General features: G+C 36.5%; 2 protein-coding genes across 4 annotated transcripts; both read left to right on the top strand.

Annotated features, from left to right (window-relative positions):
- Nucleotides 2,067–5,716, top strand: LOC104793182 (protein trichome birefringence-like 39). 2 transcript variants are annotated; one of them, XM_010519483.2, is made up of 6 exons: nucleotides 2,067–2,557; nucleotides 3,229–3,400; nucleotides 3,991–4,166; nucleotides 4,264–4,422; nucleotides 4,559–4,624; nucleotides 5,394–5,716. In XM_010519483.2, the coding sequence occupies exons 1-6, from the start codon at nucleotides 2,250–2,252 to the stop codon at nucleotides 5,620–5,622; spliced, it is 1,110 nt and encodes a 369-aa protein (XP_010517785.1). In that variant the 5' UTR covers nucleotides 2,067–2,249; the 3' UTR covers nucleotides 5,623–5,716. The 2 variants fall into 2 exon arrangements, with proteins under 2 accessions (XP_010517785.1, XP_010517784.1); XM_010519482.2 differs by lacking the exon at nucleotides 5,394–5,716 and having other exon boundaries at nucleotides 4,559–4,947.
- Nucleotides 6,160–8,575, top strand: LOC104793181 (seed biotin-containing protein SBP65-like). Of its 2 annotated transcripts, none has more exons than XM_010519480.2 (2): nucleotides 6,160–7,805; nucleotides 7,922–8,574. In XM_010519480.2, exons 1-2 carry the CDS (start codon nucleotides 6,267–6,269, stop codon nucleotides 8,246–8,248), a joined length of 1,866 nt encoding a protein of 621 aa, XP_010517782.1. In that variant the 5' UTR covers nucleotides 6,160–6,266; the 3' UTR covers nucleotides 8,249–8,574. The 2 variants fall into 2 exon arrangements, with proteins under 2 accessions (XP_010517782.1, XP_010517781.1); XM_010519479.2 differs by having other exon boundaries at nucleotides 6,161–7,805; nucleotides 7,918–8,575.

Raw genomic sequence — 13,411 nt, 5'->3', positions numbered from 1 at the left:
TAGTGCCACTGCTAATGTGCCATGATAATCTTTTTGATATTAATATAAACAGATAATTTCACTGTTTTTTCGAATAATATGTACCTGTAGAATTTGCAGCAGTAAACAACAAATTTATGTACATGGGAAAATTGTTCAGACTATATAACACCTCAAAGTACTCAAAAAAGTATTGATATGTCAGTCAGTGTGTAAAGAAACAAACGACTATCGCCAGTTGTATATGTCTGTGGCTTATTTAGATTATCATGAGAGATTGAAAATGGCGAAACGTGGGTGGACCTTTTTTTCCCCGATCTCCTTCTTAATTATAGATTGGTTGGTTCTATATATATTTACCTAAACGTGGGTGAATCCCAATCTCGAGTGGATTCATATATATAGCCTATATTCTTATATATCCTCATCTGAGTTGTATGCATGCATGTGTTTGTATTCTAGTGTTTTGATTCACAATTGTGACTTATGACCAAATTTGTGTGGTTCATGCATGCTACTCACCTGCTATTTGATGAAAAAAACAAGATGATCTAAAACAACTGGCGAGATCTCTAAGTTACACATTTCGTAGTATATGATATTGACACTAGTATCGGGTAAATTTGTGCCTTATGTGCATCGCATTAGAATTGTTAGTGCTTGGTGCTCTATATATACAAGTGTATTTTCATGAGTTCATCTGACTATATATGACCACACTTTGAAAATAATATCTCGAATTATTTTACCCTTTTGCAGTTTTCATTTTCAACACGTCTCATAACTTAACCAAATCTAAAATAGATCCACCGATTTTCATTTCTTACATATAAATCTACCAAAGAAGAAGAGGAACAATAAACTCTCTCCATAATCACCGGCGAAAAGATGATTATAATGAGAAGTTGTAGATACTTTTTTTGGTCGTCTCCACTTATTTTCACACTCTTTTTTTTTTTTGTTAAAAGGTTTTCTGGCATATATGAAAGAAGTATAGCGTTTGATTAGGCACGAGTGGATTACACTTTCCTGTAGTTCATTATTTCAGTGATAACAACAATAATTTATGTTGAGAAAAAAAAAACAATAATTTATATACAATTATCGAAATGTTTACAAATAATTGAACTCATATATGGCTCATATTAGCCTGTGTTACTCTTCGTACTAGACGTGGGGTGGGGCATATGAAAAAATAATCTCATATCTTACACGTACGTATAAATCGGTGTCAAACGGAGTAAAGTCAAAGTTGGACCCACTTACATCCATGAAATTATATTTTTCCTTTTTGTTTTCTTTAATCTTGACCTACCAATCCAACTTTTATGAGTTCTTTTTCACATCCTTTTTATTCTTTGGTAATAATAAATCTATGTTCGAAAAGTATATTTATTAGCTGGCAAGTACACAAAATATCTCTATACTTTATTTCAAATAAAACCCATAGTTTACCTATAAATTAAGCTTATACTACCAACAAATCTTTTAATATTTGTAAATTTTTAAAGATCGATAGTTTTGTAAAGACTATGAATTATTATTTTTCACACAAAATATTTGTGTTTATAAAAAACTTCCCAATAAATGATGGTTTACTATTTAAACACAAAATCTGACTTATACGGATGGAATAAATTTCTACTTGATGAGTAACAATGATTACTATATACAAAAAACAGAAAAGTACTAAAAAAAAAACAAAATAAATAATTTGATCATTTTGTTGAATTAGTTAGGAACAATTTTTTATACTAATTGAAAGGTGAAATTTTGTTTTTTCTCAAAAGAACTTTTAGATTATTTTCAATATATATAACATAAAATAAAATAAAATATAACATAACTTAAAATAAAATTCTCAATAATTTTCTACCAACTAATGAACAAAGTTGGTTTTTAAGTTTTGGTTTCAGCATATTTGCAGATTTCAAGATTTTCTTACTATTGAGATAAATTAAAGAAGTAAAAAATATATTACAACTGGTAAATAAAAAGAGAAATACCTAGTACCAAATTTTTGTTTTAAAATAAAAAAAGACTACATATTAGAAATCGAATAAAGACATAAAAAGGATCTTGTTTCTTGTTTTCCCCCTTCCCATGTGATGTGAACAATCTCACTCTCTTTCTCTATCTCTCTTTTTTTGTGTTCTTGCAAACTACAGTATTATTTAACAAACCAGTCCAAGCCACCTCTTTTCCCACAACCAATCTCGCTCTCACCAGTAAAAAAAAATAAAAAAACAGAGAATCTCAGATCAAAGAGAATGGGTTTCACTTCCCGAGGAAACCCTTCTTTTTTCTTCTTCTTCTTCTTCCTCTGTCTCTCCACCGTCTCTGCTTACATCAACAACAACACAAGCAGCAACAATGGAGAAGAAGTAGTAAGAAGAGAGCTAGCTTCTGGGAGATGCAATTGGTTCAGAGGGAACTGGGTTTATGATGTGAAGTACCCACTTTATGATCCTTACAAGTGCCCATTCATAGATCCTCAGTTCAACTGTAAGAAGTATGGTCGTCCTGACAATGCTTATCTTAAGTATCGATGGCAACCATCTTCTTGCTCTCTCCCCAGGTCCTTCTTCTTCTTCTTCTCTCTTTCCTTATCTTCCTTACACATTCTTTAATTCCCGTCTTTTTGATTCAAGAACAATGCTCTGTTTTTTTTTCTTTTTCTTTTTCTCATTAATTCGACTGAATAATAAATTGCACATGGTGAACCCATCTTTTTGTTCTCTGTTCTATTGTGAAGCAAAATCTTTTTTATTTTTTAAAAAATCCCAATAATAAATATGGAAAGCTGGAAATTTGAAGTGTTCTGTTTGTTGGGTTTTTAATGCTATATGCAGAGATATTTAAGCATATTGGTAAGAAAGTTAACTTCAAGCTATTCAATTGATATTTCAAAGTTCGATAGTGATAGTGTAGTTGTAGTAGTAGGAGTAGTAGTGTTCTCTCTTTTTTTTTTTTCTGCCTTTTTGGATTCAAAATTTGAAACTTTTTGTTGGAGCAATAATAATGTATTGGAAATCCCATAATTTCACTCTCCAAAAAGGTTTGAAAACCGAATCCGAAGCTCAAACCAAAGTTCTCTTGACTAGAGTAAATAGTAGTATTTCTTTAACGTTTTAAGTAACGTTCGGTCTTGAAAACCAGCTGGAAATGTTTTTTTTTTCTTTAATTATTCTTTTCTTGCCGATCTAGAATTGAGATAAAAAAAAATGATTCTTTTTTAATGGTTTACAGATTCAATGGGTTGTATTTCTTGAGGAGGATGAGAGGGAAGAAGATAATGTTCGTTGGAGATTCACTGAGCACAAACATGTGGCAGTCTCTTTCTTGTCTGATTCATGCTTGGGTTCCTAACACTCGTTACACTCTTCTTCGCCAAAAGGGTCTCGCTTCACTTACCTTCGAGGTTTGTGTTCTTTCATCTATGGATCTTTTTTTTTATTTAATTAAAAAAGCTTTTAGTATTCCACTTAGAACAAGTAGATATTTATTGAGTTATGATTTTACATTGTAGTAGCTTTTTAATGTGGAAAAGTGTGGTAAAAAGTCTTTATTTACCCCTTTTGTTAACGTTTAATGATCTAGTGGTATTAAATATGATAAAAAGTTAATTAAGAAAAAAAGGGATAAAGTGTCTTTTGGTTTGTCTCATTTGATTTGATGTAAAGATAATTGCTTAGCAATAATATAGTTTTATTAAATGTTGTAGTAGAAAAATAGTATTAGGACAAGAGAATGAGAGAGCATTTAAGAGATGAACGTGATTAGTGGCCTATTTCCCAAAAAAGAGAATCTCCCGGAATATCATGTCATGTTTATAACCTTTATGATCATGAGCCACGCAAAAAGAGATTCGTTTTTTTTTTTTCCCTAAATGATATTTTGAGATAAAAAAGCACATGGCCAGTTAAAATATACACATGTACGTAAATTATATATACTCCATTATCCAGTGAACTAAATTTGGTTCTTTTTTTGTCATGGTACCTGACACAGGAATACGGAGTGACGTTGATGCTTTACAGAACACAGTTCTTAGTAGATCTGAATGTGGAAAAAGTTGGGAGAGTGCTTAAGCTAAATTCCATTAAGCAAGGCAACATGTGGAGAGGCATGGACGTTTTGATTTTTAACTCGTGGCATTGGTGGACTCACACCGAGCACATCCAGCCGTACGTTGTTTCTTTTCTTTTCTTTGGCTCTGTCTTTTTTTTAGTAGTTTTGACTTTGAATAATTTGATGACGTGTACGTGTGGATGTTTTTGGCAGGTGGGACTACATGGAAGATGGAAATAGATTGTACAAAGACATGAACCGGCTCATTGCTTTTTACAAAGGAATGACCACTTGGGCTCGATGGGTTAATGCTTACGTCGATCCTTCTAAGACCAAAGTCTTCTTCAACGGCGTGTCGCCGACTCATTACGAGTAAATACACTTTCATCAATCTAATCATATTTTTTAATAAGTCTATTTATTAATGTCAAATTGAGTAAGTTGTTGTGTTAATCCTTGACATTTATAGGCATTACTTTACTTAATTGCGTTGGATATTTTTTTGTAGGGGAAAGGATTGGGGAGAGCCAATGAACTCATGTAGGAGTCAGACGCAGCCATTCTACGGAAGGAGGTATCCAGGAGGGACACCAATGGCTTGGGTGGTACTAAACAAAGTGATGAGAAGATTGAGGAAACCGGTCCATTGGCTCGACATAACGGGTCTCTCTCAGCTTCGTAAAGATGCTCATCCTTCAGCTTTCAGTGGGAACCATCCTGGTAATGACTGTAGCCATTGGTGTCTTCCTGGCTTGCCTGATACTTGGAACGTGCTCTTTTACTCTACTCTTTTCTCTTCCTAAATAATTCTTGTTTTTTTCTTTCTGATCAATGTATTAAGTTAACTTTAAAAACAACAATCAATTATTTTTAGTTTATCTTTTCATTGTGGTCTCCTGATTCTTGACTGTTAAATAATACCAACGCACTTGACTGTGTGAGAGAAGAAATCATCTCAAGCAAAGTTGATATTAATGAAATTTCCCATATAAATTAGCAAAATGAGGTAACGAAATTACCGCTCTACTTGGGCCTAATAATAGAGATGAATGGGCCTGAAGAAGGTCACTTGTGATGTCGCAAGTGAGATAAGGCAAAACCCAGAGGTTGGTCCGGAAAGTCTCCACGTGTACATGTACGGAAAGATACGTGTAGGAAACCAAACATTAGTTATTGGCTCAATAAAAATTGAAACTGATCTCTTCCCAGTTCCCACCAAGCTGAGTCACCGGGCCTCTCTACACGTGTCAATAGTGAATACAACACGTCACACACCTTTCCCCAATCTTCATGACCGCCCAAACTTGGTCTTTTCGGTTCTTTGATTATAAAGCAGNAAGGAGGTATCCAGGAGGGACACCAATGGCTTGGGTGGTACTAAACAAAGTGATGAGAAGATTGAGGAAACCGGTCCATTGGCTCGACATAACGGGTCTCTCTCAGCTTCGTAAAGATGCTCATCCTTCAGCTTTCAGTGGGAACCATCCTGGTAATGACTGTAGCCATTGGTGTCTTCCTGGCTTGCCTGATACTTGGAACGTGCTCTTTTACTCTACTCTTTTCTCTTCCTAAATAATTCTTGTTTTTTTCTTTCTGATCAATGTATTAAGTTAACTTTAAAAACAACAATCAATTATTTTTAGTTTATCTTTTCATTGTGGTCTCCTGATTCTTGACTGTTAAATAATACCAACGCACTTGACTGTGTGAGAGAAGAAATCATCTCAAGCAAAGTTGATATTAATGAAATTTCCCATATAAATTAGCAAAATGAGGTAACGAAATTACCGCTCTACTTGGGCCTAATAATAGAGATGAATGGGCCTGAAGAAGGTCACTTGTGATGTCGCAAGTGAGATAAGGCAAAACCCAGAGGTTGGTCCGGAAAGTCTCCACGTGTACATGTACGGAAAGATACGTGTAGGAAACCAAACATTAGTTATTGGCTCAATAAAAATTGAAACTGATCTCTTCCCAGTTCCCACCAAGCTGAGTCACCGGGCCTCTCTACACGTGTCAATAGTGAATACAACACGTCACACACCTTTCCCCAATCTTCATGACCGCCCAAACTTGGTCTTTTCGGTTCTTTGATTATAAAGCAGGAATTAAAACAGATCGATATAAGAATCATCCGAGATAATAACAAAAACGAAATCAGGAATAATCAAGTCTTTCATCTTCAAAGCAAAACTGTTTCGTTCGTAAGTTTTAGAATGGCGTCAGAGCAAGCAAGGAGGGAGAACAAGGTAACGGAGAGAGAAGTTAAGGTGGAGAAAGACAGAGTCCCGAAGATGACGAGTCATTTCGAGTCCATGGCCGAACAAGGCAAAGATTCCGATACGCATAAGCATCAAACAGAAGGTGGTGGTACTGAGACACAGTTCGTGTCACTCTCAGACAAGGGGAGTAACATGCCGGTTTCTGATGAAGGAGAAGGGGATACAAAGATGAAGAGGACTCAAATGCCTCACTCCGTTGGGAAATTCGTGATGAGCAGTGAATCTGGGACGGGGAAGAAGGATGAGAAGAAGGAGCATGAGAAGGCGTCTCTAGAGGATATTCGTGGACATAGAGCCAATGCTCAGCAGAAGTCAATGGATACGATACGAGCAGCAGAGGAACGGTATAACAAGGCTAAGGAAGGTTTGAGCCATGGTGGGCAAGAAGCTCGTAGCAGAGGAGGTCATGAAATGGAGGGAAAAGGGAGGGACAGTGGTGTCCATGTTTCTCACTTTAAGCCTGTTGGTGGTGGTGGAGGAGCTGCAGCTGTCTTCGGCCATGAAGCTCGTGGCAGAGCAGGAGAAGAAAAAGAGAGTGGTGTCCATGGTTTTCATGGGGAGAAAGCACGCCATGCTCAGCTTTTGGCTACCGGAGGTGAGGAGATGAAAGAGCGTGAACGTCAAGAATCAACCGGTGGTGGTGGTCGGAGTGCAACAGGTACAGTGGCTGAGAAAGGACGGCAAGCTAAAGAAAGTGTTGGACAAGGTGCTCAGAAAACGGGAAGCGCTGCAAGTGAGAAAACTCAGAGAGCTTCCAGTTACGTGACGGAGAAAGGAAGGGAAACTGGACAAGTGGCGGCTCAGAAAGGACAGGAGGCAAAGGAACAAGCTGTGAGAGCTAAAGATTACACTATGGAGAAAGCTGGTGAAGCTAAAGATACGGCGGCTGAGAAAGCTCGGAGAGCTTCAGAGTATGCGACAGAGAAAGGAAGGGAAACGGGAAACACGGCGGCTGAACAGGCTGCCAGAGCAAAAGACTACACTCTGCAGAAAGCAGTTGAAGCTAAAGACATTGCGGCTGAGAACGCTCAGAAAGCTTCCGAGTACGTGACAGAGAAAGGGAAAGTAGCTGGGAACGTTGCATCTCAAAAAGGACAAGAGGCGGCTTCAATGACAGCTAAAGCAAAAGATTACACTGTTCAGAAAGCCGGTGAAGCGGCTGGGTACGTAAAAGAAGCAACGGTGGAAGGAGGAAAAGGAGCGGCACATTACGCCGGAGTGGCAGCTGAGAAAGCGGCTACGGTTGGCTGGACAGCGGCACATTTCACCACAGAGAAAGTGGTGCAAGGAACAAAAGCGGTAGCTGGTACAGTGGAAGGAGTGGTGGGGTACGCAGGGCATAAAGCGGTGGAAGTAGGATCTAAGGCAGTGGATTTGACTAAGGAAAAAGCTGCGGTGGCTGCTGATACGGTGGTTGGGTATACGGCAAAGAAGAAAGAAGAAGCTCAACACAGAGACCAAGAGATGCACCAGGTATTGCACAACTTTTAGTTAAGCTATATATTTTCTAAGCATGTTTTTGTATGATGTTGTTACGTGGTTCAGAAGAAACTCAATAAACTGTGTGTTTTGGATTTGTTTTGAGGGAGGTGAGGAAGAGAAGCGACCAGGGTTTGTCAAAGAAGCAAGGAGAGGCTTTGGAGAAGAGTACGGAGAAGAAAGAGGGAGTGAGAAAGATGTATACGGTTATGGATCAAAAGGAATGTCCGGAGAAGCGAGGAGAGATGTTGGGGAGGAGTACGGAGGAGAAAGAAGGACTGAGAAAGATGTCTTCGGATATGGAACAAAAGGAATGGTCGGAGAAGCGAGGAGAGATGTCGGAGAGGAATACGGAGGAGGAAGAGGCAGTGAGAGATATGTCCAAGAAGGAGGAGTTGGGGCGGGAGGAGTGCTTGGGGCAATCGGCGAGACTATAGCTGAGATTGCGCAAACGACTAAGAACATTGTGATTGGAGATGAGCCTGTGAGGACGCATGAACCTGGAGCTACTGATCCTGAGTATGTGATGAGACAGCAACATGGACAACGTTGATGGAGAAATGTTTTAGGGGTTTTTTGCTTTCTTTAAAGAGGGTCTTTTGTTTTTATGTATATGAATAAAGCTCTGTTTCAAAGAGTTTTATGGTAAATAACAAAAAAGCTCCCTTTCTGTTTGAAAGGTTTGAAGAATATGTTAGTTGTTGGTTCCTTCTGTACTAAGCTTGATCCTACTCTTGAATACTAAGTTGGTAAACTTTTAACATTTTGCGCAATCTGTATGTGTATTAGCAAAACATAGAAAGGCAGAAACAGTTATTGGTTTTCAAAACGTAATGAGACTTCATGCAAGTGTAAAAAAAAAAAAAACCTTCTCACACTTGTCCAGATTTCATGTGACTGCGTATGGTTTCAGGGTGAGTGTATTAACTGTGACTGCATATGGTTTCATTAACGATATCTATTAGGTGAGGGTAAATTTAAGCATGATGTGCATGGCATTAGAAAATATCGAGTGCTTCAGTTGTTAATTAATGCTCTGTACAACTGTATTTTCATGAGTTCATCTAGCTCATAATTTAATCAAACCTAAAATAAGATCCCATAAAAATTATGTAAGAAGAGGAAGAATAAAACTCTCTCCATAATCACCGGCGAAAAGATGATTATAATGAGAAGTTGTAGATATTTTTTTTTGGTCGTCTGCACTTATTTTCACACTATATGCATAATGCATATATGAAAGAAGTACAGCGTTTGATTTAGGCACGAGTGGATTACACTTCCCTGTTCATTATTTCAGTGATATAATAAACAATAATTTATATACAATTATCGAAACTTTACAAATAATTGAACTCATATATGGCTCTTACTCTTCGTACCAGACGTGTGGGGTGGGGCATATGAAAAAATAATCTCACATATCTTACACGTACGTATAAATCGGTGTAAAATGGAGTAAAGTCAAAGTTGGACCCACTTACATCCATGAAATTATATGTTTCCTTTTTTTTTTTGTATTCTTTAATCTTTTTTTACCTACCAATCAAACCCATAATTTACCTGTAAATTAAGCTTATACTACCAACAAATCTTTTAATATTTGTAAATTTAAAGATCGATAGTTTTGTAAAGACTATGATTTATTATTCTTCACACAAAACATTTAAATTTATAAAAAACTTTCCAAAAAATGATGGTTTACTATTTAAACACAAAAATCTGATTTACAAAAAAAAAGCGACGCCGTTTTAATACACTAAAAGATACAGTCATCAACAAAAGAAAGATCGCTAATCTCTAGTTTCTCTGTCGGTAGAAATATTTGTAATTGGTGTACGCCAACTACCTCAAAGCCAATCTTATCATGAAGCATTAACTTGTAATAAGTGGATACCTTTTAGATATGATGAATGGGCAAAACTATAGAGTAACTTTGGTGCTAGATGTTACGAGAGGCCGACCAGATTAGTTTTGATATAGAAGGTCTTTCACCTCCTCAGTAATAACCTCCTCAATATACATATAATATAATATGATGCACATATGATGTCCAACACATTAATTAGAGGTTTTAAGTACAAAACTTAGATGGAGAACAAATTAAACTTTATGAAAATATGAAGTCTCAAATAAGGCTTAAATGCCACAGTAATATCATGAATATACTAGGTTGATACTAAGATTTTGTGTCTCCTAATAGGTTCAATTAACCTTATGCAGTTGTAATACTTAAGATGTCAATCCAGTTGGGAAACTTTACTAACAATTAAGATGCAATCAAGAAATCACAAGTCAAGCCAATTCAAATGGAGTGTTTGTCTAACAGTCCTAGAATGATGACAATACAAAAACGNGTTGTTGGTTCCTTCTGTACTAAGCTTGATCCTACTCTTGAATACTAAGTTGGTAAACTTTTAACATTTTGCGCAATCTGTATGTGTATTAGCAAAACATAGAAAGGCAGAAACAGTTATTCGTTTTCAAAACGTAATGACATTTCATGCGAGTGTAAAAAAAGAAGACCTTCTCACACTTCTCGAGATTTCATGTGACTGCATATGGTTTCAGGGTGAGTGTATCATTAACTGTGACTGCATATGAGGTGAGGGTAAATTTAAGCATGATGTGCATGGCATTAGAAAATATCGTGTGCTTCAATTGTTAATTAATGCTCTGTACAACTGTATTTTTATGAGTTCATCTAGCTCATAATTTAATCAAATCTAAAATAAGATCCACCGATTTTCATTTCTTACATATATATAAATCTACCAAAGAATAAGAGGAAGAATAAAACTCTCCAGAATCACCGGCGAAAAGATGAATAGATGATTATAATGAGTAAGTTGTAGATACTTTTTTTTGGTCGTCTCCACTTATTTTCACACTCTTGCAGATATGAAAGAAGTATAGCGTTTGATTAGGCACGAGTGGATTACACTTCCTTGTTCATTATTTCAGTGATATAATAATTGATATACAATTATCGAAACTTTACAAATAATTGAACTCATATATGGCTCTTCGCCTGTGTTACTCTTCGTACCAGACGTGGGGTGGGGCATATGAAAAAATAAGGGATCTCATATCTAACACGCACGTATTAATCGGTGTAAGAGTACGTAAAGTCAAAGTTGGACCCACTTACATCCATGAAATTATATGTTTCCTTTTTTTTTTTGTATTCTTTAATCTTTTTTTACCTACCAATCAAACCCATAATTTACCTGTAAATTAAGCTTATACTACCAACAAATCTTTTAATATTTGTAAATTTAAAGATCGATAGTTTTGTAAAGACTATGATTTATTATTCTTCACACAAAACATTTAAATTTATAAAAAACTTTCCAAAAAATGATGGTTTACTATTTAAACACAAAAATCTGATTTACAAAAAAAAAGCGACGCCGTTTTAATACACTAAAAGATACAGTCATCAACAAAAGAAAGATCGCTAATCTCTAGTTTCTCTGTCGGTAGAAATATTTGTAATTGGTGTACGCCAACTACCTCAAAGCCAATCTTATCATGAAGCATTAACTTGTAATAAGTGGATACCTTTTAGATATGATGAATGGGCAAAACTATAGAGTAACTTTGGTGCTAGATGTTACGAGAGGCCGACCAGATTAGTTTTGATATAGAAGGTCTTTCACCTCCTCAGTAATAACCTCCTCAATATACATATAATATAATATGATGCACATATGATGTCCAACACATTAATTAGAGGTTTTAAGTACAAAACTTAGATGGAGAACAAATTAAACTTTATGAAAATATGAAGTCTCAAATAAGGCTTAAATGCCACAGTAATATCATGAATATACTAGGTTGATACTAAGATTTTGTGTCTCCTAATAGGTTCAATTAACCTTATGCAGTTGTAATACTTAAGATGTCAATCCAGTTGGGAAACTTTACTAACAATTAAGATGCAATCAAGAAATCACAAGTCAAGCCAATTCAAATGGAGTGTTTGTCTAACAGTCCTAGAATGATGACAATACAAAAACGGAAATGAGTCACAGAACTAGAAACGAGAATGCATGACGAGAAACTAAAATGAATGAAAACGGAGACGAGTCTAAGCATGAACTAAAAATCAAGAAACGAAACAGTCTCAGGAATGTAATAAAAATCAGAAAGAAAGAAGTCCTAAGGATGGGAGTAATTGATGTCGGTGGAGTATCCTAGTCTATAGAGTGTTTAACATACCACAAGCAAACTATCCCTAAACAATGAACATCACAACTAAGCTAATCCAATCTCTTGACAGAAGCTACTCAAACTCAACTACTTCCAAACCTAGCTCTCGCTAGAGAAACACGATCAAGCATGGCATGAAAAACAAGTTCATTCACGTCAACAAACATCCTAGACAACTAATCTCTTAGGCTAGGAACGTAAGTCTCTGGCACTAGTTGGTCAGACATTTCATCGAACACCTTTTGGGTGCGGAAATGTCTAAAACCTAGTTCCAATTGATCAGAGAGAAACAAGTATTTCTAACTCTAGTCCAGAAGGGAATCATACAAATCAAAGCTTAAACACTCTACATCCTAAGATCATCCACCTAATCTATCCCATCCTCAAGAACTACTACACTACTCAGATCCGAAAATCATCATCAAGGATGCAAACATAGAAAACATTGAAACAAGCATAGTAAGATAGAGAAATATAAGATGAACAACTTTGTAGAAGGAATCAAATGCAAAATCTCAATGAATCTCCACGATATCGGAATACAAGTCTCAGAACGTATTTTTGTGGCTAGGTTCAAAACCTTCTGGGAAGAAAAACAATATGAGATAAAAGATCCGCCTCAGCAAAGACTTAACAAAATGTAAATATAGTAGTCCAACATGGAAAGCCCTAAAACTTAAAACGACAAGGTAAAGCGTCGGTTTGGTAATCTCCTGAAGCGTGTGAAACCAAACGTCTTTCTTCCCGTCATGTGCGATCGAGTCCGTGCGCGTCGAATGGAATGCGTAGCGGGGGAGAATAGCTCGATCAGACAAGCTGGAACGCGTGGCGGGGGAGCATGGCTCGATCAGACAAGCTGGAGTGCGTGGCGGGGGAGCATGGCTCGAGTGTGGTGTATACGCATTCACTAAAAAGATGATAAATCTTGAACCACACCTCCGATTGGCTTGAAATAAACGGCGTTGGAAAGATAACTCAATTCCCTACAACTTTGATGAAGACGTCAAAAGCTAAATTCCACTCGAGTGGAACGGCTCGAACGGATGGCTCGGTTGACGCTTCTTGGAGATGGCTCGGACGACAATGGCTCGGACGAGAATGGCTTCCAACGTCTCCTAAATACCTGAAACACTCCAAAATGCACAATGTATGCAAGGATGATGCAAGAACTACCTAAACATGCAAAATGTATAGAAAAGACTAGAAAATGAAGCAAAACAATGTGTTACCCTAGTTAAATGCATGGTAAATATATGTTAAGGAGAGACAAAATATAGACATATCATAGGTGTGACTTATTATATTTTTATAATATAGTTAATTACATAAGTTATTTTATTATTTTTGGGTTTGTTAAAAATTTATAGCCATCTAAGTAGATTAAT

This window comes from Camelina sativa, chromosome 6, assembly GCF_000633955.1.
Source record: "Camelina sativa cultivar DH55 chromosome 6, Cs, whole genome shotgun sequence".
NCBI classification, from domain to species: Eukaryota; Viridiplantae; Streptophyta; class Magnoliopsida; order Brassicales; family Brassicaceae; genus Camelina; species Camelina sativa.
This window is presented reverse-complemented; position numbering and strand designations above follow the sequence as displayed.

Coding starts and splice junctions, on each gene's coding strand:
- LOC104793181 (XM_010519479.2), top strand. CDS start 6,267: ATGGCGTCAGAGCAAGCAAGGAGGGAGAACAAGGTAACGGAGAGAGAA. Junction 7,806..7,917: donor GAGACCAAGAGATGCACCAG/GTATTGCACAAC, acceptor ATTTGTTTTGAG/GGAGGTGAGGAAGAGAAGCG.
- LOC104793182 (XM_010519483.2), top strand. CDS start 2,250: ATGGGTTTCACTTCCCGAGGAAACCCTTCTTTTTTCTTCTTCTTCTTC. Junction 2,558..3,228: donor TCTTCTTGCTCTCTCCCCAG/GTCCTTCTTCTT, acceptor AATGGTTTACAG/ATTCAATGGGTTGTATTTCT. Junction 4,423..4,558: donor GTGTCGCCGACTCATTACGA/GTAAATACACTT, acceptor ATTTTTTTGTAG/GGGAAAGGATTGGGGAGAGC.